At 33.1% G+C, this 27885-nt stretch overlaps 1 protein-coding gene across 1 annotated transcript; it reads right to left on the bottom strand.

The window, feature by feature from the left end:
• Window positions 1-66: 66 nt before the first annotated feature.
• On the bottom strand, window positions 67-4628 carry LOC126893177 (uncharacterized). The gene is made up of 2 exons (XM_050663133.1): window positions 4442-4628; window positions 67-4087 (listed from the first exon to the last, which is right to left on the bottom strand). The coding sequence occupies exon 2, from the start codon at window positions 3925-3927 to the stop codon at window positions 67-69; it is 3861 nt and encodes a 1286-aa protein (XP_050519090.1). The 5' UTR covers window positions 3928-4087; window positions 4442-4628.
• Window positions 4629-27885: the final 23257 nt, after the last annotated feature.

Here is a 27885-nt window from a genome sequence, read left to right as displayed (position 1 = left end):
TACACATTTTTAATATCCAAGTAAATGCCCTCAGCGTCTTAAAGCGATTATATTTTTGCTAAAAAATTATGGTATATCACAATGCCCCCAGGGAAGCGTCTTAAAGGATTCTGGTATTAAATATCGTTTATCATCATAAGGACTTAGGGCCGTTTTTGTTTGCTCTATGCTGAATACTGAATGTTGATATGACCGAATACACCTTTGGTTTGTGCTTTTAATTTTGTATTCTTTTAAACAATTTTCAAAATCTTCAAATGTGATTATATTTTTGACTACATTATATTTTACACCTTTTGCTTTTTTGGTTATACCTAAATTTTGAATACCACAATCAATTTGTTCCTTGTTTAGTTTCAGTTTTAAACGTTCTCTCTCTTTTTCTCTCTCTTCATCAGTTGTTTGTAATTTAAATGTATACATTTTTGATCTTAGACCAATAAAATTTGTAATAATTTTTCCATTAGCTTCATCCTTCATTAGACCGGGGATTTTTTTATTTAACCGTTCTATCATGTACGGGTTATTTTCCGAATAGTCAGATGTATCGAATTTAGAGTTGTGTGCCTTTAAAACCTCCTTATATGCATCTAAACACTGTAATTCATAGATGAAGCTATCTGTATCCATGTACAATAACATACAATTTTCTTCTCCCATCGTTGGAAGCATGAAGGAGTAATGAAAATCATACATACATAATTTTGATATGTCTAGGATTGCTGCACCTATATACAGAGGCTTATTAAAACACACTACCGATTTGGTTAGTTCGATGGCCACCAGGTTTTCACTAAAGATAGTACGACTGTGAAACCGAATACTTGCAATCAAGTTTTTGGCTCCATACCTTCCATTCCAATTTTTACATATTTTTACAGTTCTATGCCTCCTTATATTCTCCATGGTCTTACCAAACACAGCATTGTTCATCATTTTATAGAGATTTTTCTCAAAACTGCTCTTAGATGCAGCCCGTAAGTTAGTATTTAACTCAATATAGGGCCGCAGCCATGCAGATTGATTAAATTTCAAAACTTTATGTATTTTAGTTAAAATTAATCCGTTAGATAAAGCCTGCTTTAAATTTCTATAATGAATAATATATTTTGACTTATTAAAAAGAGTTGGCAATAATTTTGGTAGTTTTGAACCGGGAGGAATGCGGTGTTCGGCAGCAAATGGAAAATCTTTATGTTTGTCGTGTAATTCACGTGGATACTCTAAGTCAACTTGAAAGAAATAGCCCTCCTTCGCAGCATTCGGAATTGACATAATATCAATATGACCCTTGGGAAGTTTAGTGGATTTAGATGCTACACCAAATTTGGTTACATCTTCAATCCACTTAAATCCTCCAAAAGGTAAATATTCACTCATAGCCCAACCATATAGATTATTTACATCTAAATACATGATGTACTTAGAGGGCTGTGTGGGGTCATATGTCGACATGTACTTATTGTTAGCTTCCGAAAATCGGTTACTACACACAGATATTCCGCCTCTTATGCCTTTTTCAATAAACAAAATCATATCCACATCTTTTAATAACTCTAATCTACATTTTGTATACCTAAGCATACAGTCCCATGTATAACCTGGTATGGTATAATACCACGCAGGATCTAAATGGTACGTATCCCTACATTTTTGTCTAAATTGTTCAAATACATCAGCCAGAAGCAAAATATCTGTTTTTAAATACAAATCGCTATACTCTCCCAAATTTTTACATTCAAATATAGACCAAACTTTCTGCGCATGAGCATACTTCTGTTCGCTAATATGTTCATCACATAATTTATTATAAAAATGACTAATTGTAGGTAAAGAAGTTTCCTCTAATTTTTCCAAACTATCTACATAATCATAGCAAAATACTCCTTTGCAAGTTAATAAATTAAATGCATCATCATCTAAACTGTAAAATTCTTGTTTTAAAATCTTCTTCTCTGAAGTATCTAAAAGTGATGCTAATTCATCGAGTGAAGCTCCCATAAATCTCATAGTATCGATAAATCTTAGTCTAATTTTATGCTCATCTGAATGTAGAGTAAAAGAAATATATTTTTCTTTATTAATAGGAAGTAAGCTCAGGTGCCCATGTTTGCATAAATCGATAATCATGAAATGTGAGTCATATCCACTAAAATTGTGAAATGCTACTGGCACAACAAACACCTTTCTGAAGTTTAAATTGCATGCTTGGTGTGCAAATCCTCTTACCTCTCCGGTAAAATGATCATGATCTACAACAATTATATCTGTAGCTAAAAAGCGTTTCTCACAAATATGACAGGCAGTTGCCCCACTTGTACTAGGCTTTTTAACCATAGGTACAATTGATTTTATTTTAGAATTGACAAATTTGGATATTTCAGCCATTTCTTTTGCAAACCACTCCATGCAATTTTCACCTCTGTAGCTTCGAAAATATGATAAGCCGTCATCGTAAGCACATTTAAAGTAATAGCCTGCACTATAAGGTACATGCTTTTGGTATTTTGCTGTTTTGCTCAGTTTTACATTAGAATCTGTAAAATTATGTAACTGACATTCAAAATCAGCATATATGATAAAGGGAGTGGTTTGTTTGTATGTGAAATTTCTAAAAGCAACATCATCGTATTTGGGAACAGTCATTTTACATTTGTTTATGTCTCTGCAGAACTCTTCATGCTCCGCAAGTTTATTTCCGCTGGAAAAATAATTCATACAGCGATCACAAATATATTTTTTATGTTTGTCCTTACTTAACTGAGAACTTAACAACCTGGACATATCTTTAATCCAGCAGTAATGATATTTTATTTCAATATTTTCATCGTCACTAGGAGGAGCGTCGTAATCATTTAACTTTGAAAAATATTTATCCTGAATTAGAAGCAAATTTACATGTCTATCAAGCTTGTTTTGTGTAAGTCTAGCAGGTACTACTTCGTAAAACTGTTTTTCCTTAACTTGATTTAATTCCAAAGCATAAACATTCACTGATATAGTATTTATTTTTTCAAATTTTGTGATATGAGTTAAAGGCATTGGAGCTTCCAAGTCCTCCGTTTTCAAAACAGTACTGTAATATGGATATGCCGATGTACGTTCTGTATGTATTTTCGCTGGATAAAGAGAGCTAATAATCGCCCAATAAAAGCAATTTTGATCGTAATTTTTTATATTTATACATGCATGACGAGTTTGAATTTGTTCAGGAAGTTTAATGTACGATGATCCGTTCCCAATTTCGACTTTATTGATGTTAACTTCTAATGAGATTACTTTAGAGAGAGCGGCACCTGAACCTTTTTCTGAAAATTCAGACATTTTTTTAAAAATTATATCTTTAACATTTTCGCTAAACCAAATGTGTAAATCGGTCGAATAACTATCTATAATGACATTTTTAGTGCTAAAATGTATCAAATCTAAACTCTCACTATCACCTGTCTTTTTAATAAATTCCCCCCACAAAGTAGTGTTGACTTTAAGTACTCTATTAGATTTCAAAACAGTTTTAACTTTTTGTTTAAATATGGTAAAAGCATCATTCAAAAACGGTCCTACATCCTTATGATATAAATTTATTATAACCCCTGTCTTAATCCGACTTGCAAAACTTGAAGCGACATTTTCCCATTTTACTCTATTTCGTAATTTTGAATTAAGTCCTAGACCAACACGTCTATTAAAATTTAAAATTATTCTTCGAAAATGTTTAAAATGTCCTACGTTTGATTGTAATTTTTTAGCAGTTCCAATGGGTAATTTTTTAGCTTTAATTAAATTATTACATTTGCAAATATGTGCATTTAATCGCTTTAACCATACTTTAGCATCATTTTGAGTAAATTTATCAAAAATTATTTTACGAAGTCTTTTAATAGTTAATAATAGATTATCCGACTGCTTAACTATTTCCTTAATCATTTCAATATTATATTGTATGGCTTATAAAAAAACAAAATCACTTACCCTCTTTTTTATTCAACGATTAGTTAAGTTAAGTTTCAACGATTTCGAATTTGGCTGCTGGATGTTCGTTTCCACTGCAATGGATGAAACCTTGCTTATTTCTTGCTAAATCCACCTAAAACAATAACAACTTGCTATACTAAAATTCACTCTCTTCGAATAAATTGAAAAAAAATGCATCGCTACTGCGATTTTCGAACCCGCTGCATAAAACACAAAAAAGACAAAAAACATATCTAATAGGAGGCTCTCTAATAGAAATATGTTGTAAAATTTCGATGCAAAAAATGTAATTCGGAGCAAAACTCTCAATAACAACTTGCTATACTACAATTAACTCTCTTTGAAAATAGAACGAAAAAAATCGAAAAATAGAAAAAAAATGCATCGCTAGTGCGATTTTCGAACCCGCTGCTTAAGTATTTCACTATATTATATGTATGGTTAAAAAAAAAACAAAATCACTTACCCTTTTTTTATTCTAAGTTTCAACGATTTTGAATTTGGCTGCTGGATGTTCGTTTCCACTGCAATGGATGAAACCTTGCTTATTTCTTGCTAAATCCACCTAAAACAATAACAATTTGCTATACTAAAATTCACTCTCTTCGAAAAAATCGAAAAAGAAATGCATTGCTAGTGCGATTTTCGAACCGGCTGTAGAAAACACACAAAAAGACAAAAAACATATCTAATAGGAGGCTCTCGAATAGAAATATGTTGTAAAATTTCGATGCAAAAAATGTAATTCGAAGCAAAACTCTCAATAACACCTTGCTATACTAAAATTCACTCTCTTTGAAAATAGAACGAAAAAAATTGAGAAATAGAAAAAAAAATGCATCGCTATTGCGATTTTCGAACCCGCTGCGTATTTCACTATATTATATGTATGGTTTACAAAAACAAAATCACTTACCCTCTTTTTTATTCTAAGTTTCAACGATTTCTAATTTGGCTGCTGGATGTTCGTTTCCACTGCAATGGATGAAACCTTGCTTTATTTTTTGCTAAATCCACCTAAAACAATAACAACTTGCTATAATCAACTTGACTCTTCGAAAAAATCGATAAAATAGAAAAAATATTGCGAGATTTGAAGCAACGCTACGAGACTCTGAATAGAACCGACACAAAACATATATATCCAAACGAAGGGTCTCTAATAAAAAATTCAAAGCAAAAGTCTTTTAGTTTAGTTAGAGTAATTCGATCGAGAAAATTACACATACATAAGTTACGAATGTAAGCAAAGATATAACTAATATGTATGAATAAAATACTAAAAATTCTAATCTGCTGCAACGCTCTTGGGCACTGGACAAAACAGAAGAAAAAGAACAAAAAAGTTCTAAGAGAAATACTAAAAACTAAAATATAGGATTTTAATCTACTGCAACTCTAGAAGGCTCTAGATACAACAGAAACAAAACAACAGACGACTTTTATTTTTTGCTATATACAACTTCATTCCCTCCGAAGTGGTTCAAGCACTTCAAAAATAAAGACAGGAAATGCTGTTGAGTCAGAACAGAAACAAAAAGACAAAAATATATATCTAAAAGAAAAGACGAGATGGAGAATGTCAGCACAGAAAGGACTGGAGACGTTGGCTGAAAGAAGGAAGGCGGTGACAGCTGTAAAAATCCTATGATAGATAGAGGAAGGACTCTAATAGAAAGAATATTGCAAATTTTTTAAACAAAAGTCTTTTAGTTTAATTAAAATAATTTGAAAAAATAGGGCTGAGGATTTATCGAAATTTTGGATAGATTAAGGTTCAAAGATAAATAGAATTCGACTAAAAAATTACGTATATCCAAAGTTACAAATATAAGCTAAAATCAGACTAAAATATATTGTGAATATGTATAAATAAAAAAATCGAGAAATTATGACTCTGCAATGCAAGACTTCATGCAACTTCATTCCCTCCGAAGTAATTCAAGCACTTAAAAAATAAAGACAGGAAATGCTGTTGTCAGAACAGAAACAAAAATACAAAAATATATATCTAAAAGAAAAGACGAGATGGAGAATGTCAGCACAGAAAGGACTGGAGACGTTGGCTGAAAGAAGGAAGGAGGGGACAGCCACGCTTTTTATATGGGTGTCGTGTACCAAAGCTCACACTCTAAATAACAGTATTTTGAATAAAATATTATTTGAAAATATTTATTTCTTTTTATTATCAATATGAATGTCGTAACATGTGAATATCATCGTTATTTTTTAGAGCAAAGTTCCAAAGCCACGTTGGTTGAGTGATTTAAGGCTTTGTTAAATTGCATTGAAAATAAGTAAGTGTTAGACCATAGGTTCAAATCTCCTGCACTGCAAAGCTTTAAACCAGTCAACCAACTTGGCTTTTTTATTTTATTCCAAAGAAATAAAACATTTTTTTCATATTTTTGTATATATCTTATTCCCATCACGTAACTAATTAGATCATTTTATTAAGAATTAAAAAAGAAAAAGAGCTGGTAACCACAATAAAATCGAATGCCTCTGACACATTGTAAGAAAGAGCGAGAGATATGAATTGCTGCAACTCGTTTTCCATGCTTTTTATATAGGTTTATTTAGTAGAATTATGGAAGTTGGACAAAGCCAGATGAATGGAGAAGCAGTGTATTTACAAAAAAGAGACAACAATGTACCAAGAGCAATACAACTATCACATATGACCAATTGATATACGGATACGTGAAAATCAGTTCAGCTTCAGGAACAAAGAAGCAAACTCTCATATATAAGAAGCAAAAAATATCTAGAAATACTAGAAAAATAAAACAGAAAAAATGGCATATAAGGTACGAATATAAATAAAAAATCAGAATAAAGTAAAAATAGTACTCACCTTACTGCTATGTTCACAATATACCAAATGTACTTAACTGCCTCGAAATCTCGAATACAATATTTTCACTACTTTTCTCGTTTTTATATCAAAGTCCAGTAATTATATTGATGGGTCTTTAATTACTGTATTTTCTCCATCAATTAGTGTGACGTATTTTTTAAATTACCTTCTAATTGCTTTGCTATTAAGCAAAGTTTCTAATATTTTTCCATATATCATTTAGCTATTAAATAAAGTTAAATAAAGTTTCTAATATATCTTTCCATATTAGCAGTGGCGTATCTACGGAGAGGTAAATTTCATTTTTCTGTGTCAATTTATTCTGTTAAATAATCATGTAGACTAATAGGACTGAAAATACTAAAGCCTTTTTACATGCTGTTGTATTTGATTTTTTTATTGGACCAATAGGAGTTCGATTTTTTACTTGTGTATATTATATAATTTTCACAATCGAATTAGTCTAAAAGACTTTTGCTTTGAAAATTTGCAATCTTTTTCTATTGAATATCTTCCTTCTAGATTTTGTCTTTGTCAACTCAGTCGAAGTTCTTTTTCATATCGATGAATTCAATTTGTTTTATGTATGAGATTTTATTTGAGATCATATTTAGAACGAATTATGGTAGATTCCTTCAACGTAATATCTGTATCAAGACAAATTGAAATAAAAATAGCGAATTGGAATAAAAATGGTGAATTTAAATAAAAATGGACTAAAAATGGCGTCATCTAGCGGCTAATAGGTAAACTATGGTAGATTCCTTTGACGTAATGTCAAGGAAAATTGGAATAAAAATAGCGAATTTAAATAAAAATACTGAAATGGAATAAAAATGGTGGATTGGAATAAAAATGGTGAATTGGAATAAAAATGGCGGATTGGTGATGCCATCTAGCGGAAAATAACTATGGTAGATTCCATTATGGAAGATTCCTTGTGACGTCAGCATCTATCTCACTCTTACTCATTGGAAAGGTACTTCTCTCTCTAACACATTGATTTCCCTATCTTGGTAGCAGAATCTGTTTTGTCCTTCTACTTCCGCTTGCTTTTTGGATTGGCTTCGTTCCACGTTTATTAGATAACATGTCTATACAACAATTGCAGACTTAAACCGTATGTATCAATAAAAATAGTCGATTTTTTTGGTCCAGAAGGTATCAAAACATGATTGTTGTGAAATTCTGACTTAAGCCATTTATCCCAAACATCAGAGATTTATCATCCGATCTAGTCTCACTATTTTCAATCTATTTCCTCCAGTCTTTCTGCAGTAGATAATGGTTTCTTACTAAAAAACATTTTCTCATTATGATATGTCATGTGCCCAACGGGTCGTTAGTGACCCATCAAAATATAATATTATATTTATGACATATATAAAATTACTTTCATACTAGTAATATTATAATGTGTTAATACACCTTATGTTTATCTATATAAAATGAATTTAAATAATAAAATGATTTATTTAAATGTAATTACACACGTTTGAATGAAGCCATGCTGCGAACCTTATTCAAGTTCTATTTTGATGTACACTCTACAAAGACTACGAGCGAAATAAACGGTTTTGCACTAAATACATTGCTTACTTGCATAGTCAGAAATGAATTTGTAAACCAACAGCGACTGGTAAATTCGACATATTTGCTTGGAACATATTTTTGTCAGTTGGGTCGTTAACGACCCGTTGGGCATAAATGGGTTAACTGACAGTGCTCACACCATTGACTGAATAAAAAATCTTTATTATTAATACTTTCTCCGCAACTGAGGGTATGTTATCAACTGTATTGTTTTAAACAATAAATAATAAAATAAAAATATTGACAGTTCAAAAATGCGAAAATAATAACTTCATTCTGACACATTGTTGCATTCTGTGTGGCCTAATTTTGGGCTGAAAAACTGAAAAATGTATTACATTTTTACAAAATTTTGGAATATGTTTAATTCGTAGAACAATTTTAACAGCTGTTTTCAATACAGATTTCAATCCTCTACAAATAGTTTTTAATGTCTGTTGATGTTAAATAATTAGGGAAGCAGGTATTCAACAGTTTAGAATTTTACATTAAAATTCCTATGGCCCGTTTTTCAATTCATCACCCGGTAAATCTAAACCATATACAAAAAACGCATAATCTCCCTTAAGAAATAAGTAGTTAGGATTGTGTAATTTTTTTAAACGCTTTTCTTTAGTGCAATCGTTTGGGTCAAATTTTTAGACGTTAATTTGACTGTATTTTGTTCAATGCAAATGAATGAAAATTTGCAGACATATGCATTATTAATACAGTCAATAGAGTAGTCAATAAATAAAAAATATTATGTTTATTAATTGCTTAAATAAAATAAAACGATTTTAATGGAAAATGCTTAAATTCTCTTGTTTTTTACAATGACAAAAATTTAAACTTTTACAGATTGTAGCTAATTATATGAACTATACATAATTTCACATATTACGTTAATTGTTTACGTTACGCTTCATAAATATACAATAAAGTTTCAAATTTTTTGCCGATTCCGACTACTTTTCATATTTGTACATTATGTTTATAAACATCCTAAGCGGCGACGATTTTGAACGCTCATATCTTTGTTTATATAAACATCGGCACTTATCTATGTCAAAATTCAATACGATACGAAACAAAACTTCAAGCAAAATTCGAATTAAAAAAATTTGTGTTTTTAACGGAGTCGTAAAAAAACCACTGTAGAGACGTTTCGTGCTACAATTAACATTATAATTCGTAATTCGCGAAAAATTAACAGGGTCTACACCATGCGATAGTAAAGCATTACAAGTTATGGAAAGACTGCCAAAACTGTAATAGGTGTAAATAATGATTTTTATTTAAGAAATGTATGAAGAAATTACAGAAAATGTACAATGTATGTATCAAATGTTGAAACAAATGCAAAAATGTGTCTATCATATACATCCTTTTTTTAAACATGACGATATATTTTAATATTTGAAAAGTGTAAGACCAAAAAGTAAAAAATAAAAAAATATGAAAAAAAAAATTTAAAGAGACGCTTTTCTTTAATTACGAATGACTACATAACATTAAAAATATAAAAAAATCAACTACAAAGCAAGAATAATCCTCGAAGGATTATTAAAAAACTGTTAGACAGATTAAATATACACGAATCTCACATATTCGTTAAAAAATTCAACATATCTAACACATTCGTTAACCTTCGGATGACCAAGCGGGGAAAATTGTGACCCCAGCGTATGTTTTTCTTTAATAAATTCAAAAGTATTTTCAATTTTTAACTCAATATTTTTTTATTTACCTTTAATATCATTCTGGATATCCTCATATTGTGAAGTAAAAAAGATTCTCAATATTTTACGAATAAAAAATATATTCTGAAGTTGATTTTTAGTAAAATACCGTCTATTATGTGTAATTCCAAGTAGTTTTACGCTAATGGTGTCGACTTTGCAAAGTAACAAGACACTTACTCAACATACACACTACATATGACACTAATACTCATGTTGTGACTGGCTGAATGACATAAAGTTCATGCCATAAAAAAACTTCATTTTTTTGTTAATTGTCATTTTTGACATTTTTGACCTGGGATCATTTTTCCCCGCCTTGGTCATCCGTGTAACAGACAAAGTTTGGTCATCGGAACGTTAAAGAAAAGCGTGGGCCGCGAAAAATAAAAAAGTATCTAGCCTCAAACCGTTTATTCGATGAAGACTCGCTCCACGCTTTTCTTAAAGAATGTGCTAGATTTCTTAAATTTTTTACAAATGTGTGAGATTTTTGTATATGTAATCTAACAATGTTTTTTTCGAATAATCCTTCGAGTTTAAATTTTTTTAATTTTTGCTTTTTGGTTGATTTTTTTTATAATATTTTAAATTTTAGTCACTCGTAACTAAAGAAAAGCGTTTCTTAAAAACTCTAATTTCATTCTTTTTATTTCTTAATTATATTAAAAAGAAGGAAAAATACCGTAACGGCTGTTCTAAATAGTCTTTTTTTTGCAACGGACTCATTTTAGTTTATATCCATGTTATTAAATCAAACCCAACGTCGAATAGCAAATAAAGCTGACTGCTCGGGTATTCCGAAGCTTGCACAAATGAATGGGATATGGTCACAAGACCATAAAAATTCTGGTTGACCTACGACCAATCGTTATGGGCCCTACGGAACACATAAAATATATGATACATAAATTTAACTTCCACTGCGAGGGTTACAAATCCTTCTTTGCTCCATTCGCGGTTTCAAATTGCATGTTTGCGCTAAAGAATTCATTGTTTTGGGGTTATAGACCTGAATTCGCGATTTTGCCGGATTGGCCGCCAGAAACCGACTTGATTAAAAGAACGGTGATCTGGCAAATTTTAAAATTTATTAACGCTCATCACGTAGATCGCTTTATAACAGTAATAAGAATCTCTAAATTTTTAATTTAAAGAATTCAGTAGCTTTTATGCGAAAAAAATTAAAAAGAAGAAAAATGTATTATTTCAAGAAGGGTGTTTTTTTATTAACAACATTTACTATTTATTGATCATGTAAAAATACTAGCGCACGGTTTCCGAAAGGATGATCATCTCAAAAATTATGTAATCGACGATTAACAATAGATTAAATGCGTCAGAAACGTCAACCAAACTAGTTTTAACAACAGTCGATCACCTGACAAAAGATTAATCGTTAGTTAACAGCCGATCATGAGTGTTTTGAGTCTCCGAAAGGTCGATTAACCAGTTTCGCTTGTCAAACGGCGGTAAAAATGGACTGTTACCTAATCTGCGACTATCCGTCGATTAACGGGCTGTTAAGAGTTTTTTTTAGTTTTTTAGTTACTGTAATTAACAAATACCGGGAAAAAATTGTCAAATAACACATATAGAAATGATATAAATCATATTATTCAATAAAAATAAGATTTTTTTATGGAAGAAATAATTTAAAATATTTATTTAACTTGCAGAACATGGATATCTCGGACATTTTTTACATTTGATTATATAATTTATATTTTTTGAAGTTATACTTCTTTACCGGCGATAGAGGGTGATTTTTTATATGTTAAAACCTATCAGCCCGGCGCATGCGCATTATAACTTTGTTCTGATTGGATGTTCAAATGACATGTCAAAAATTATCCGATATGGCAGCTGTAGGACAGCTGTGGTTTGGAGGTAAAGGTAAACAAATGTATAATATATTAGTTTTATTGTTGTGAGGACAGAAACAAAAAAGCTTATAATATTGTAGTGACTTTTAAATAGATTTTAAAAGCAACAGGTACGTAATAATTGTTAATGTATCATGGGTATAAACCTACCTATTTGATCTGCCAAAATACATAGTATGTAATACTATTATTTATATAATTTGATTACCATCAAAATTTCTATCAATATTCACCTAATATATTTGTTTTCTTACTCTATGTTTTGTTGTATTTTTTCAATTCTAAATCATTTCAATTCAAAATTAAAATAATTTGATCAATTTTCAAAATATCAAAATATCACAAGTTTAATCCGTTTAGTTAGTCGATCTTCGTAAATAATGACACATAGTGTCCGTGGCTAAGCGTTGAAGGCGAATGAATTCCAATACCAACCGCGCTTATCAGCGCTGGTTCGAGTCCCAATAGAAACTTTCTTTTTTGTTTTTTTTTAATACATTTTATGATTGTAAGTATATTTATTATATAATTTTATTTTCAGAAAATACGTATTTAGTTAAAAAAATTTCGACAATTAATGTTCAGACATCATTTGTGGCTTGTTTAATGTGTTTGTGTGTGTTTTATTCTTTTATTATTTTAATTTTTGGCACTGTTCTAATAAAAATGTTTGAGAAGTAGTAAGTATAAATTAGTTTAATATTTAAACAAAACATAAATAAAAAGTATATTAATTTCGTTTAAATCATATAATAGAAGTATAACTTCTTACGTGCGTACAAAGTACACACACATTCTTTTTTTTCTTTTAAAAATGTAAGATAACAAGGATGCTAGACTCATAGAGCTATTTTTTGAGAGACCAGAGCTCTAAAAAGCAGAACATAATGATTATAGCGATGTAAATAAGAGGGAAAACGTGTGAGAAATTATAGCAGCTAACTTTGAAGACAATAAAACAGCCGGTAAATAAATTAAAAATAAATATAAAAAGTAAATATATAGACCAAAAATAAAAATACGATTATAAAATATTATAGATCATAAATAATAGTAGATTATACCACGAGTCAATAATGATGGCTATTATTCCCGAGGAATATTTACGAACCGAGCCGCGTTAGCGGCGAGGGAGTAACATTCCGAGGGAATGAGAGCCATTATTGCGAGTAGTATACTCTACTTTATCTACGACAAATTAATTAATTTAAGATTTTTAATGAACAACTTTATTTGTTAAAAACATTAAAATTAGTAATAGTACAATTAATAAACTGAATTGGTTGAGAATCGTCATTAACTTTAGTAGTTTTTAATACAAATATTTGGGATCTCGATTGCTATAGAACAAGAAGATGGTACATTTCTGTTTATCTCTTTAGCGATAGTATCTGCTGTAGTCCAGATCAACGTCATGGTTTATTCTCAACATAGATTTAATCATTGAATAGAATGACCATAATGAAGACGGTTTATATTTTGCACTTAATTCAGCGAAATAGGCCAGCAGAACATTTTCGGAAAATGATTTCGCGTTGTTTCGAACACGCCATTCGTTGAAGGTTGCGTACGTTTTATTATAAATGGATTTCGATGTTTCAGGTATTAAGGTAGATGCTGTTGCTGTAGCTAGTTCTACAATTTCTGGTGGTGTACAATTAAAAGATTCTTCATTTTCGTCCATCTCAACACAAACTGTCAAATATACTATTCGTTTGACAGTGACACTTTTTGAGGTTGATTATTTTGTTTCCGTGGTGAATTTTGTGATTGTTGTGCCAGAGGGATTAGCTATTAATCCCGCATTATTAATCCCTAAGGGATTATTATATGGCATTATATTGCAAACACCACAAGTATAATACATATATTATGTATCAGTCGTAGATAAACTGTTTTATATCTTCAACTCTCGTCACATTACCTAGCCTCATTTTTAAAATGCTCTCGTTCAATTCTTGTTCCAAACAAAAGTGACAGTACGTAAGAGAGAATGCACCTTTAGAATCTAAAGATACAAGTTTGGATTTAGAGGTTAATATAATTGAAATTTTGAAGGATAACAGCCAATTGTGACAGTATCGCTACCAAATTGTATGTCAGATCATCGATTACATGATCTATGATCATGCAATTTTACAATAATTGGCGTTTGAGAAACCCATCACAGGTTAACAGTTGATCAAATCTGAGAGCCGATTAGATGATCGAAGATTTGAATAACGTTTCCGAAACCGGCTGTTAGTTAGTTAAAATATTCATATTTAGTGCAGTCACTGAAGGTGGATATGAGCTATTACCTCCAATTTCAAACAGATCACAAACAGAAATCTTATCTATACGTAAACATACGATGGGAACAAATAAAGGTTCTTCTCAGAACCAACTGACTAGAGATCTCGGACCGTGTATCCGAGTCTGTCACCTTAACATCGAGGGCATAAGCCAGGAAAAATGCCAAGTGTTGCAAAAAATCCTACACGATAACGACATTGACCTGGTTGCCATACAAGAGACCCATACTGAACACAAAGTCCAGCTTGATTTAAGGGGAAAGATACCTGGCTACGATTTACTGGGAACCACCTATGATAAACATTACGGCGTCGCAACCTACATTCGCTGCAATATAGAAAATGGTTTCCTACTTTCTGCTTCCAATGAAAATAATATACATGAAGTAGTCACCAAGATTGGAGATATTACCGTAGTTAACATATACAAACCTCCAGCCACTACATGGAACCCAGAAGTGCTAAAGACTCATCCACATCCTACTATATACATCGGCGACTTCAACAGCCACCACGAAATGTGGAAGTACACCACGAATGATGAAAATGGGGAGGCACTAGTAGAATGGTCCGAAGAGCAAAACACATATCTAGTTTTTGATGCCAAAGACAGAGGAACATTTAAATCAGCTGCATGGAGAAAAGAATATAACCCAGACCTATGTTTTGTCTCAAAAGATACCAATGACAGACCACTAACAACTGCGAGAACTGTCCTTGCAGACTTCCCACATACTCAACATCGTCCGGTGCTTATCACCATCGGAATATCAATTCCAATAATTAGATCATATCCTCGACCCAGGTGGAATCTTAGAAAAGCAAACTGGAAGAAGTTCTCTGAACAACTAGACCGTACCTTGAGCTGGGTCCCTCCAACCAGCAAACATTATGAGAGGTTTGTGGGCGCAGTAATAAGCACTGCCAAGAAAACCATCCCTAGGGGGTATCGCAAAGAATATGTGCCTGGATGGACTGAAACATGTGAAGACTTATACACGAAGTTTCTCGAAAGTGGTGACAGGGAAATAGCCGATGAGCTTTTACACAACATCGATACAGCTAGACGCCAAAAATGGATAAAGACTGTCGAAAACCTTGACTTCAAAAAATCAAGCCGGCAGGCATGGTCTTTGTTGCGGAAAATTGGAGGAGCTAACCAGCTGGAATCCAGAGAGTCTAAAATGTCTCCTAACAAGGTTGCCTCCCATAGTATCTCTATCCAGAGCTCCACGAGATCGAACACATACTACCAACGTAAAAAGAGACTTAAGGGCATTAAAACAAATGAACAGAACGAACTCCGAATATTCAGCAAGAATACTCATTTCTGAAATCACACATGCGCTGAAAGAAATGAAATCAGGTAAAGCACCTGGTTTTGATGGTATCCATCCAGAGTTCTTGATACACAGTGGTGCATACACGAAACAGTGGCTTGCAATGTTCTTTAATGATATACTTCAGTCAGGTAACATTCCTTTCTCACTTAAGCGAACAAAGATAATTGCAATTCCGAAACCGGGCAAATCAAACGATAAGCCAGAAAACTACCGCCCGATAGCTCTACTCAGCATGGTATATAAACTATTAGAAAAGCTTCTCCTCAACAGAATTAGTCACAGGATACTAGAAACTGTCCCCATTGAACAAGCTGGCTTCCGCCCTCATCGAAGCTGTACGGACCAAGTGCTGTCATTAACAACTTTTATAGAAGCTAGTTTTCAAAAGAAACAAAAGACAGCAACAGTATTTATAGATCTAACAGCAGCATATGATATTGTTTGGAGACAGGGATTAATATATAAACTGGCCCGCATTATCCCCTGCAGAAAGATAATTAACCTCATTGACAACATGCTAACCAACAGAGCCTTCCAGGTTATAATGGGAAAGGAGACGAGTAGACAGATGAAACTTAACAATGGTCTTCCACAGGGTTCTGTCCTTGCCCCTTTACTTTTCAGCCTCTATATTGCTGACATGCCTGAAACCGAATCTCGGAAGTTTGGATATGCTGACGACTGGACCCTTGCAACAAGCCACCAATCTTTAGAAACTACAGAAATCACTCTCACGAATGACTTATCCATCCTCAGCGAATACCTTAAGAAATGGAGACTACAGCCAAGTACTACAAAAACTGAAGTATCAGCTTTTCATCTAAACAACAAGTTGGCAAACAGAGAATTACGAGTGTATTTTAATAACAAGCTGTTAAAACACAATAAATACCCGAAATACCTTGGGGTTACTCTGGACAGAACGCTCACATTCAGAGAACACCTGACGAAAACAGCAGCAAAATTGAAAACACGCAACAATATAATACAGAAACTCTGCGGCACTACATGGGGGTCCACAGCATCAGCATTAAGATCCTCTGCTCTTGGCCTGATATATCCGGTGGCAGAATACTGTGCTCCAGTGTGGCTAAATAGCAGGCATACCCACCTGGTCGACACCCAACTAAACCGTACTATGCGTATGATAACAGGCACAATTAAGCCCACCCCTACAATGTGGCTACCTACCCTTAGTAATATAGCACCACCCAACCTACGCCGCGAACATGCATTGGTTAAAGAATATAACAAAATAATGGACAGTCGCCAGCTTCTTGTCCACAACGACATCCCCGATATTCTTGGAAACCGTCTCCTATCCAGGTTACCCCCTCTACAATCTGCTCAAGCGCTGCAGCAATCCAACTTTGACTTAAATACCCGATGGAGAGAAGATTGGGAAAGTAGGACAGATCCGCATTACCATAGTCTACCGGACATCATAGGGAAACCTAGCGAATTTGAACGTCCCCGTAAGATTTGGGCAGCCCTTAATCGAATTCGAACAAACTGTGGAAGATGCGCCGACTCCCTCCACAGATGGGGTAAACTCCCCTCGCCTTCTTGTGACTGCGGCGCTGCAAGACAGACGATCAGTCACATTGTTCAGGACTGCCCACGCAGAGCATACACAGGCGACCCTATAGACTTTGTAATGGCAACCGAAGGGCCAATCGAATATATAAAAAAATTGGACATCTGTTTGTGATGCATTGTATAATGCATAAATCTAAATATATTCTGTGATATACTTAAGCCATACGCTAAATAAAATAAATAAACCTCCGATTTCGTTGAACCTTCATCGATTTGCATGAAAATTGGTGAGTGGTTAGATGATATCTCAAGGAACAAAGATGACATCGTGCCAACTTGCGCTTTTACTTTGGGAGCGGGTGCCACCCCTTTTCGAGGGTGAAAATTATTTTATTAAAAATAATCACATAATTCCATGGAGGGACAAATTCTAAGTAAAATTTGTTATACAAAGTTATTAAAATAAATGAAAACTTTTTGAGTTATTAAAGATCAAATATTTTAATTTTTCGTGAGAAAAATTCATGTTTTAACCGATTTTTCGTAAATAACTCAAAAACTATTAGTTTTTACAAAAAAGTTATTATTACCAAAATTGAAGCTAATAAAAAATTAAATAAACCCCTTACTAACTGAAAGTGAGTTCTAGGTAATTGAATAAATATTTTTTTCCGTGAGTACCCAAATCTAAGTATCAAGCTTAAATAACAAGAAAATGATACATTTTATAACATAAACTTATTAAAAATTTGTCAAAGTACTTAGAAGTATCTATCAAATGAGTCCACGACCAAGCTGATAGCATTAAAATTTATGCTCCAAAAATTTATCAAAATTTACCTTTTAATTTTTTTTTCAAAAAAATGTTATTGTTTTTTTTTAAGTAACTCCATTAATTTTTAGGATGTCAGGTTCGCCTAAGAACCGTTTGAAAGTTAATTCCAAGGGCAATTAAACGACGTTAAATTTAGTCTTTTATACCGTTTACTTTTTTAAAAATAAAAGGTTAAATGGCCCCGGTTACATGGTGCTCGTAGCAAAATTTAAGCTTTGAACGTTTCTCCCTCGGTTATTTTTTACCCTAGAGAAATAATAAAAAAGTTGAAATATTTGATACGGGAAAAACTAAAATTTGGTTATATATCATTTTTTACGCATGTTAAGTATTTTTGGAGTTAGTATCAAAAGAAAATGAAAATTACGATCATTTTAAAAATTCTGACTTTTTTATATCATACCTTTTTACAAAAATTTTCATTCCAAACCGGTCAAAATTGTTGATATCATTACTTATGCTAATATAAAGAAATTATTGTAAGGATTACTATTCATTTTAATTTTTGTGGCAATGGCGTATGCATTAGCGCGATTATTTCATTCATAGGATATTCTGACCAATAGAAAGCTAGAGAGATGCAAATTAAGGTGATAATTTTTGATAATCTCCTGTGGTTAAGCATATTACGTCAGATGCCCTTCGTTGCTATGAAAAAATACATTCAGTGACATTAATGACAATTAATGTTTTAAAAATTATAAAAGTGATGGCTTTCAATCGTCAAATATTTATAAAAACTCTGCGTTTAATGGTACTTACATAAATAAGTTACAATAAAATTTTGGTTTTGAACAGTTTTATTCATGAAATAATCGCAACAAATTGCACTCGACCTCTGAAGTTAATATAGAATTTCAGAGCTCTTGTGCAATTACTACTGATAATTCGATGAAATAAAATTATTTTGACATAATATTTAAATGTCAGATCTGTAGACAATTACAATGGTTTTGAATCGTCGTCATGGAAACCAGTATCATCGTTGTGGTAACCCATTATATTGAAAGTTTGGTTTTGACAACCTTGTCAAAGAATTAATTTGTTTATTTTCACTTCTAAATAAAAATTAATATAATTCTATTTTTTGTGGCTTTTTTCCAAACGTACGGCCCTAGAAAAAATATTGTTCCTAACTCATGCGGAAAGTGTCTTCCCCGCACTCGACTGCTTGCCCGAACTCCGCTATCGCGTCGTTCGGGTCAAAGTCAGTCTCGTGCGTGAAAGTATCACTTTCCGCACTAGTTAGGAAAATTACTATTGTTACTCTTCTATCACAAAATAAAGAAACAAATTAAAGCATTACATTGAATTAAGCAATAAGGGTCTGTTGGAAAAGCTTAGACACACATATTTCTGGAAGTGGTTAATATTGGAATGGCCCAACAAACATTCTGACATTCTCCAACAGCGTTGTCCCTGGGTGATTTTGAGTTATTTTGTTTCTTTTCCGTTGAATTATCAGTTGACTTAGATTACAATTTACTGTATTGTTTGTAACATGATAAATAAATGAGCATTCGGCTGTAGCATTACATTACGAAAGCTTTTAATGGTTTAAATGTTGCTGCGTCAAGGTCCAGGCTTCCACTCCATTAAAAAGGGTGAAAACACATAGCGTCTTCTCCCTCTTTTGTGATGTGTGGTATATCTTGATGGGTTAGTAATTGTACGCTGACTACAATTTACTGCTGCTTTTTCACTAATGTTGCTGTACAGTGTAGATCTGAAAGAGCATTTATATTCAAAATAGGCAAACATCTTACTGGTATTGACTTTATTGTTTCCTGATTATTATCATAGTTTGATTAGGTTGGACATCGATTTTGTCTGTATGCGCCCTATATAGCCATACTAGTGCACAATATTCTGCAACAGAAAAAACCAAAACTAAAGCAGAGGTCTAAAGTGTATCTACAGAACCACCTCAAGTTGTTCCAGCAAGTTTTGTTATTATATATGGATTCTTGTTCTCAGTTTACCAGCTTTTTTTTAAGATGACTTATAAATGTTAGTATTCTATCAGATTTGCCTAAATATTTGGAGTTGTTGTTATGTATGTTTAATAGCAGTATCATTTGGAGTTACATTTAGAGTATCTCCTGCAAGCTCTGCTTGTGTTAAAGTGTAAGCGCCAGTTATTAAAGTAGGTACAGTGTAGTTAGATTTTAGTTTAAATCTCGTTCTCCTGCTCCTTAACTTTTATCTTCTTAATAATTTATGGGAAATTCTAATCTCATTCACAGCTTCATATAATTTACATTTCAGGACTCTAATATACCTACGCTGACTTAAAGTCCACAAAAATATAAAACGTATCAGGTATCAATTGACGAAGCATTAAAATCTAGTCAGTTGCTGACCTATCTGGCCTTACAACGCTTTGATATTTACCAGAGAGTGTATCCACTTACATGTGGCAAAACAATAGCTAAAAATGGTCGCGAAGATTTGACCTTAGGATCGATAGTAGTACTTAATAATAACATGTTAGATTGAAGCTCGAGATTGATGCTTAATCTGCAAGTCACTGGATGTTTTTTGATAATGTATTTACCAGCCGAGATTTTTTTATCCATTTACAAAAATGTGGACACCGAACAACTGATTTATTGCGGGAAAATAGATTCTTGAAGTGTCCTACACAAGATCTAAAACCCTTAGTAAAGAAAGTCGTCGTTCATATGATTTTCGGTTTGACGTAAATGGATCATTCCATTTGTAAAATGGAACGATAATAATAAGTGTGTTACTATAGCATTTAATTTTGATAATATAGAACCTCTGGCATAAGCTAAAAGGTGAAATCGCCAGCTCAAATGAAAAAGTTATAGTTTCTTAACTAAACTGTTGAAAAATTGTAATAACTACATAGGAGCTGTGGATCAACACGACTGGTATATTGGAAATATGCCATTAGAATCAAAGCCAAGAAGTGGTATTAGGCAAAATTCACACGATTGGTTGATATGACATTAGGCAATTCATGGCTTCTCTACAAAAGTGTCAAGTCAAACATTATTTTTTTACTGATAATTACAATATAAGTAAAATTTTTAATTTTGCAAAAAAAAGTAATTTGGGGCGTTAGGGTTTAAAAAAGGGTTATCCACATCTGCCCTAGAGCATAAATGTGTAAAATTGCTTCCATTAAAACTCTTTTTCTCTAATCCTTTTTCCATTTCTGAACTAAAAATTACAAACTAATAAAATTATTAAAACCAAATTATTTTAAACCACATCAAAGTTATGTTATAGAGTTGTCCGATATGATCGTACTTTTTATTACTCTCTACAAATTAATCTTAGTTGCTTTCGTTTCGTCGAGCAATTCAATTAATTTTAATGAAAATAGAAAGAGATAGACGCTGGACTTAGTTCATTAAAATGTGCCACGGTTTGTATACTGAGTGGAAAATGTTCCTTTTAAGTTGTAAAATTTACTGTCTTCCAAAACAAAAGCAGTGTAAAAGAGAATAAATAGTAATTACCACTGATAATTACTTTTATTTCTTCAATTATCTTAGCAAAAAGGCGCTTCGTTCAGATTTGCTGTTTACAAGACAATTTAAAGCAGTTTTATTTTATTTACTAACATACTCTAATGATGTTAAGTTTATTAGATGAATATCTTGAACTTTTTGTTTTCAATTAAAAGTTTTGTAGTTTACTAATTTGTGCGACATTTTTCAGAAAAACAAGTGAATCAACTGTTTTTTACTGAAAACGAGCAATTAGCCTTCTTATGTCCGAGTTTTCACCCAACGTGGTCGGAAGTAGAACCGGAAGTCGATATTTAAGTTCTTCATGAACTTTCGCTCCATTGATATACGATTTCGCTTATGTTGAGTACTTTTGCCAAACTTCCAGACCATGTGTCAACCGGAAATAACACAACGTTTTAACCGGAAGAGTTATAAAATCCGGAAGTGCATATTTGTTCTCATCTTGGCATGGTGCCTCAAATAATATATCGCTTGTAGGCGGGCGCGAATCTAGACATTCATAATAGGGGGGGGGGCAGACCTACCTCAAACTCAAATATTATATTTTCCAGATTTAGCCATACGACTCACACTTACTCTAAGGATAGAATACACTATATAATCCCAGATACCACAATTCACGACTATTAATCTCACTGGTCGTTCTTTACCATAAAGATTAACCTTTCTACCATCAGTGGGTAGGTACGCATGGATTATCTAGTAAAATACAAATTTTTATATATCTTTATTGTATCGCAAATTTGAAACGTGACTTTTCATGAGATAAGATTTATACCCAGAGTAATGTATTTGAATTTTAAAATACCATTTTTGTTATTCTTTGAATTGAGAGAAATATCTCCGTTGTTTATGGTTCCACCGGTACCCAAACAAATGCGCCTGCAGATTATTTTTTAGAGAAAGGTGTATTATTAGATTTTATAGCTTCTTTCAATTCTTTGGAAGCGGTTGTCGTGTAATTATTTAGTGTTGTACTGATGGCTTAAAGTTTAGAGTTAACAAAAAAATAATAAATAATAAAGAAATACTTATAGACTAAATACAATAGGCAGGTCCATGGATACGTTGACCCCCTCTGTGTCCGCGCCTGCTTGTAGGTACTATTTTGGCGACTTTAAAACAGTATTCCTGGTTGCAATACTATTTTTGGATTGTAAGCTCTCATTCGACCTGGGTCCAAAGCAGGCCGTGGAAGTGCCAAAAAGCACCGTCCGTGAACGAAAAAAAGACTGGATCCGAAGCCAACACAACTCACACTGTGTGCTAGTAGGGCTGAGTTACTACTGAAAACAAGCAGGAATCAGCTCAGAGTCATAACGGGTTTCCTCACTGGACATGCGCCAGTTAAGGGTCACCTGCATACAATGGGGCTGTTTCATGGAGACTTAAGCTGCAGACTATGTAACAGAGAACCTGAAACAGTCAACCATATTTTGCATGACTGTGAGTCATTGGATCGGAGGCGGCAAATACTTTTCGGAGACATCGAAGTGACTCCAAATTTATATGGCACCCACCCAATATACCTGTACAAGCTGGTACAGGGTTCCAGAATTCTGGAATGGGTTTCATAAACGAATGGAAGATGTACAATAAGCCAAGTGGCTGCAGTACAACCGGTTCACAACAGACGGCTTCCAGGAAAAAAAAAGCTCTCATTCGACACCTCATTTGGCATTCTATCTTCTAATGACTAAGGAGTTGTGTTCACGGATAGACAGATCTACAGACAGGCATGAAACCGGACGTATATATTTGTTCTCGTTTTGCTAAGACGCGTCGATAATATATTGCTTGTACTATTTCGGTGACTTTAAAATTGTACGTTCGGTTGCAGCACTAGAACCGAAAGTCCAATGTTACGTGTCTCACCTCTAATACTATCTTTGGGTATAAGCTCTCATTTGATACCTCATTCGTCTATCTATCTGTTTTATTAACGTAGGACTTTTATTCGCGGGCAGACATACGGACGGACAGACATGCATGAAACCGGAAGAGCATCGTCTTGCTACGTTACGTGAAATAATATATCGCTTGTACCATTTCGGCGACTTTAAAACAATACTTCCGGTTGTAATGCTAAAACCGGAAGTCCAAGGTCAATTTTTTCACCATTAATAAAATCCGTGAGTTATAAGCTCGTTAGATACCTCATTTGTCATTTTATCTGATCCAATGACTCCTCATCCGGCATAAGGGTTGTGTTTACAGGCGGACAGACAGACTTGGATAATTCAACGTTTTCATATTTTTTTTTAAAATGGTTGAAAACAATAAAAGTATTATTATTCAAAGTAACGCTTATAAAATGATCGTAAACACTATTTTCATTCCTAGCCTCAAACGGATTTAAAAAAGAATAAAAAAAAGATTATGTTTACAGGCGGGTTGACATTACTAGTGAATAACGAACGTGGCTTACGCTTACGTATTTTGCCCGTGCTATTGTTAGATATTTTATTATCTATTTTCAAACTCGAGCAGTACATTTGTATTTATGCAATGCATAGATACAAATGTACTGCTCGAGTTTGAAAATAGATACCTAATAACATATCTAACAATAGCACGGGCAAAATCCGTAAGCGTGAGCCACCTTCGTTATTCACTAGTAATGTCAACCCGCCTATAAAGTTTGTTCACGACTGCTTCAAAACGAATACATTTTTTTTGTTTTTGTTTTGTTTTTTTTTAATGTTATTAGCATTTCTTAATTCGTTTTAGAATTATTATTAAACAAATTCTTGAAAAATATTGTGAGTATCATCAAGCTGTGCATCAGATCTTTATAGACTTTAAACAGGCTTATAATAATTCAATTAATCGTCCAACACTATAGAAGGCAATGGTCGAGCTGGGAGTTCTCAAGAAACTAGCTGCGGTATCACAAATGTGTGTAAGTAACTCCTTTGCACAAGTTAAAATAGAGGGGAAAGTATTAAATGCTTTCTGCGTAAATTCTGGACTGAAACAGGGATATCCGTTGTACCCATTGTTGTTTAACCTGGTTTTAGAATACGTCATGCGAAAAATTTATCCAAAAATTAAACCAGACATAGCTGCTTGGGGAGCAAAAGTTGCACTCGTGTCTGCCGATGACGTAGATGCAGTAGTACTACAGTCAACATTAGAATGTAAGCATGTTTTTCGAGCTTTGAAGGGGTTGCGTTAAATATCGGTCTGAAAATAAATGAAGACAACGCAAATACATGATCGTTTCAGAACAGGAATGATAGCGAATAAGGTAAAATATGACTATAAACCTATGGCTTAAAGCACACTTATTGTGTAGGTACCTACTTTTTTCCATTGTTGAGTTATGCACTGTACCTTGATGACCTCCTAGCAGTCTATCATCCTTCATCTTGCATAGACCTTGCATGTCCTAAAGCATTTGGTGTGGAATAAATGACGTTTCAAAACTGTGAATAAAGCTCAAAAATGTATTATGAAGAGAACAATTGTTGTATGTCCATATACAATATATGTGCTCTTAGCAATATCAAAAGACTAAGGGCAGAATATTGTATGTCCAGGACATGCAATAATTGTGAACCAAATAATGTGTCACTATCAACAAGCTGGCTGGAACATTAGCACCTTGTGTGTTGTGCGTTTTTGAGGTTATTGTTGAAAGTTTTCTTTTTCTGTGTCAAGTGAATTTATTGTTTATAGGTCTGGATCCCGCGTATGAAAAAAAAGTTGATTAATAGCAAGCTGAAAATCTGTTAATACCTTAAGGGTGTCTAGTCGGACAAATTTTGATATATGGGAACACTGGGGAACAGGGGAAGCTTTAATTGTGGAACAGGTTAAAAATTTGGAACGGTCAGGCCACGAAAACGGCAAATGTATTTTGTCCGACAGAACAAACTTAAACTCTCCGAACAGAGATTAAACTCTCATGCAAAAATCAGACTGCTATTTATCACCAAATGGGCGTTTTAATGAGTGGAGCATGTAGAATATGTCAAATGACAGGAATTATGACAGGTGATAAATAGCAGTCTGATTTTTGCATGAGAGTTTAATCTCTGTTGGGAGAGTTTAAGTCTATTCTGTCGGACAAAAGAAATGTGCCGTTTTCGTGGTCTCACCGTTCCAAATTTTTTAACCTGTTCCACAATTAAAACTGCCCCTGTTCCAGTGTTCCCGTATATCAAAGTTTATCCGACTAGACACCTTAAGCGCCGGACTCCACTTTCGATTTTGTAGTCGCGCGATTGTTTTGTCGCGAAGATTGAACACATTGTTTCAAAAACAAGTCAATCCGCGATTATTTAGCCACAAATGGATTGACTTGTAATTAAAACAATATGTTAAATTTTCGCGACAAAACAATCACGCGACTACAAATCGCAAGTGGAGTCCGGCGCTTAAGCTATTAACAAATTTTCAGCTTGCTATTAATCAACTTTTTTTTCATACGCGGGATCCAGACCTAGAACATCTAATGGATCAATTCTGCGTCGTTAAATTTTGTACAATTCAAAATTGGCAAAAATTTTGAACGTGTGTGACCGTGAATTCAACATAATCGTACAATTTGTCCACAAAGAGAGTGACTTGTCTGCTGCAGTACTGCAGACCTGATGTCATCGACGATCTTGTCGAATGACACCGCAGTACTGAGGGTGACCGGCTTTAAACAATTGGTTCAGACAAATACTAATTAGACAAACAATAAGTACATAGATGTGATTTTTTTCAATTTGATCTGGAGTCCAATATCATACTTAGAATTTTACATTAACAATAGAATTTTGGCAACAGAAATTAAACGAAATTTGTGACAAGGAGTGGAAGTCTAGATTGAAGAAAACATACTGTACTTTGTTGTGCAGTAAATTTAGTAACTGAAAGCAGCAGTTTCACATAGCAGTTCACTGTTATCGCAGCGGCTTTTAGCGGTGGGAATATATCTACTGCGATGGGTTTTACTGCTACCTACTGATTCAGTACCCTTATGTCCAAATGAAATAGTCAGTTTTTAAAGTTGGCGTCGAATAAGAAAAAGGTGTAGATGGTGTAACAACTTATTAATTACTATTGAAGAAAAAAAATATTATGGAAAAAAAGTACCCTCAGTGGCGAAATGAACATACAGTAAAAAAATATATTAGGTGAACACACCCTTATTAAACAGACCTGGCTTTGACATGGAAAATAATTTATTAACAGAACCATTAAAACCATGGCACTGTTGGACAGTAAATAATCATCTGTGCTCATTCCTGTTGGTTGGCTATCATGAATTTTCTTTTTTTCTAGTAGATACGTTGCTCTTATGGATGCTATCTTCTTTTTATGGTTTTTTTATCTATAATCTATAGCCACATTTTCCGCAATTTTTGCAATTTCATCCTTTCTCTTAAATGAATAAAAACATTTTTTTTCTACGAGCGTGCAAAAATGTCTACTTTCGCGCACGCATTTTAGTTTAGAAAGTTTCACTTTTCCGCACGCGTGTTATTTTCCGCACGCGTGTTACTTTTCCGCACGCGGTTTTTACTTTTCCGCACGCGTGTTAATTTAGATATGTTGATATGGCTTTAAAGTAATTATAATACATGCAATAAACTAATATTTAGATATTATTTATTAATTTATTTCAAATATATCTTATTGTGTTCCTGTTTTAATGAAGTTAACGCGACAATTCGATGAAATAAAATTATTTTGACATAATATTCGAAAGTCAAATCGGTAGACAATAACAGTCGTTTTGAATCATCGTCATGGAAACCAAGATCGTCGTCATGCTAACTAATTATATTGAAAGTTTGGTTTTGACAACCTTGTCAAAGAATTAATTGGTGTATGTATTTTCAGTAGTAATTGCACAAGAGCTCTGAAATTATTGAATTTTTCCCGAGTGACACTTTGACAGTTTTAATTTCACGAGCCGAAGGCTAGTGAAATTATGTCAAAGTGTCACGAGAGCAAAAATTCTATATTAATTTCAGAGGTCGAGTGCAATTTGTTGCGATTATTTCATGAATAAAACTGTTCAAAATCAAAATTTTATTGTAATTTATTTATGTAAGTACCATTAAACACACAGTTTTTATAAATATTTGACGATTGAATGTCATCACTTTTATAATTTTTAAAACATTAATTGTCATTAATGTCACTGAATGTATTTTTTCGTAGCAACGAAGGGCATCTGACAAAATATACTTAACGACGGGAGATTATCAAAAATTATTGATTTAATTCAGATTTCTGTAACTTTCTATTGGTCAGAATCTCCTATGAATGAAATAATCATATTAATTAAATTAATTGATTAAGATTTGGTAATTTTTTAAAGACTCTTAGAAA

Source organism: Diabrotica virgifera, chromosome 1, assembly GCF_917563875.1.
Source record: "Diabrotica virgifera virgifera chromosome 1, PGI_DIABVI_V3a".
NCBI lineage: Eukaryota > Metazoa > Arthropoda > Insecta > Coleoptera > Chrysomelidae > Diabrotica > Diabrotica virgifera.
Note: the sequence above shows the minus strand (reverse complement) of the source record. Positions and strands in the feature narration are given on the sequence as shown.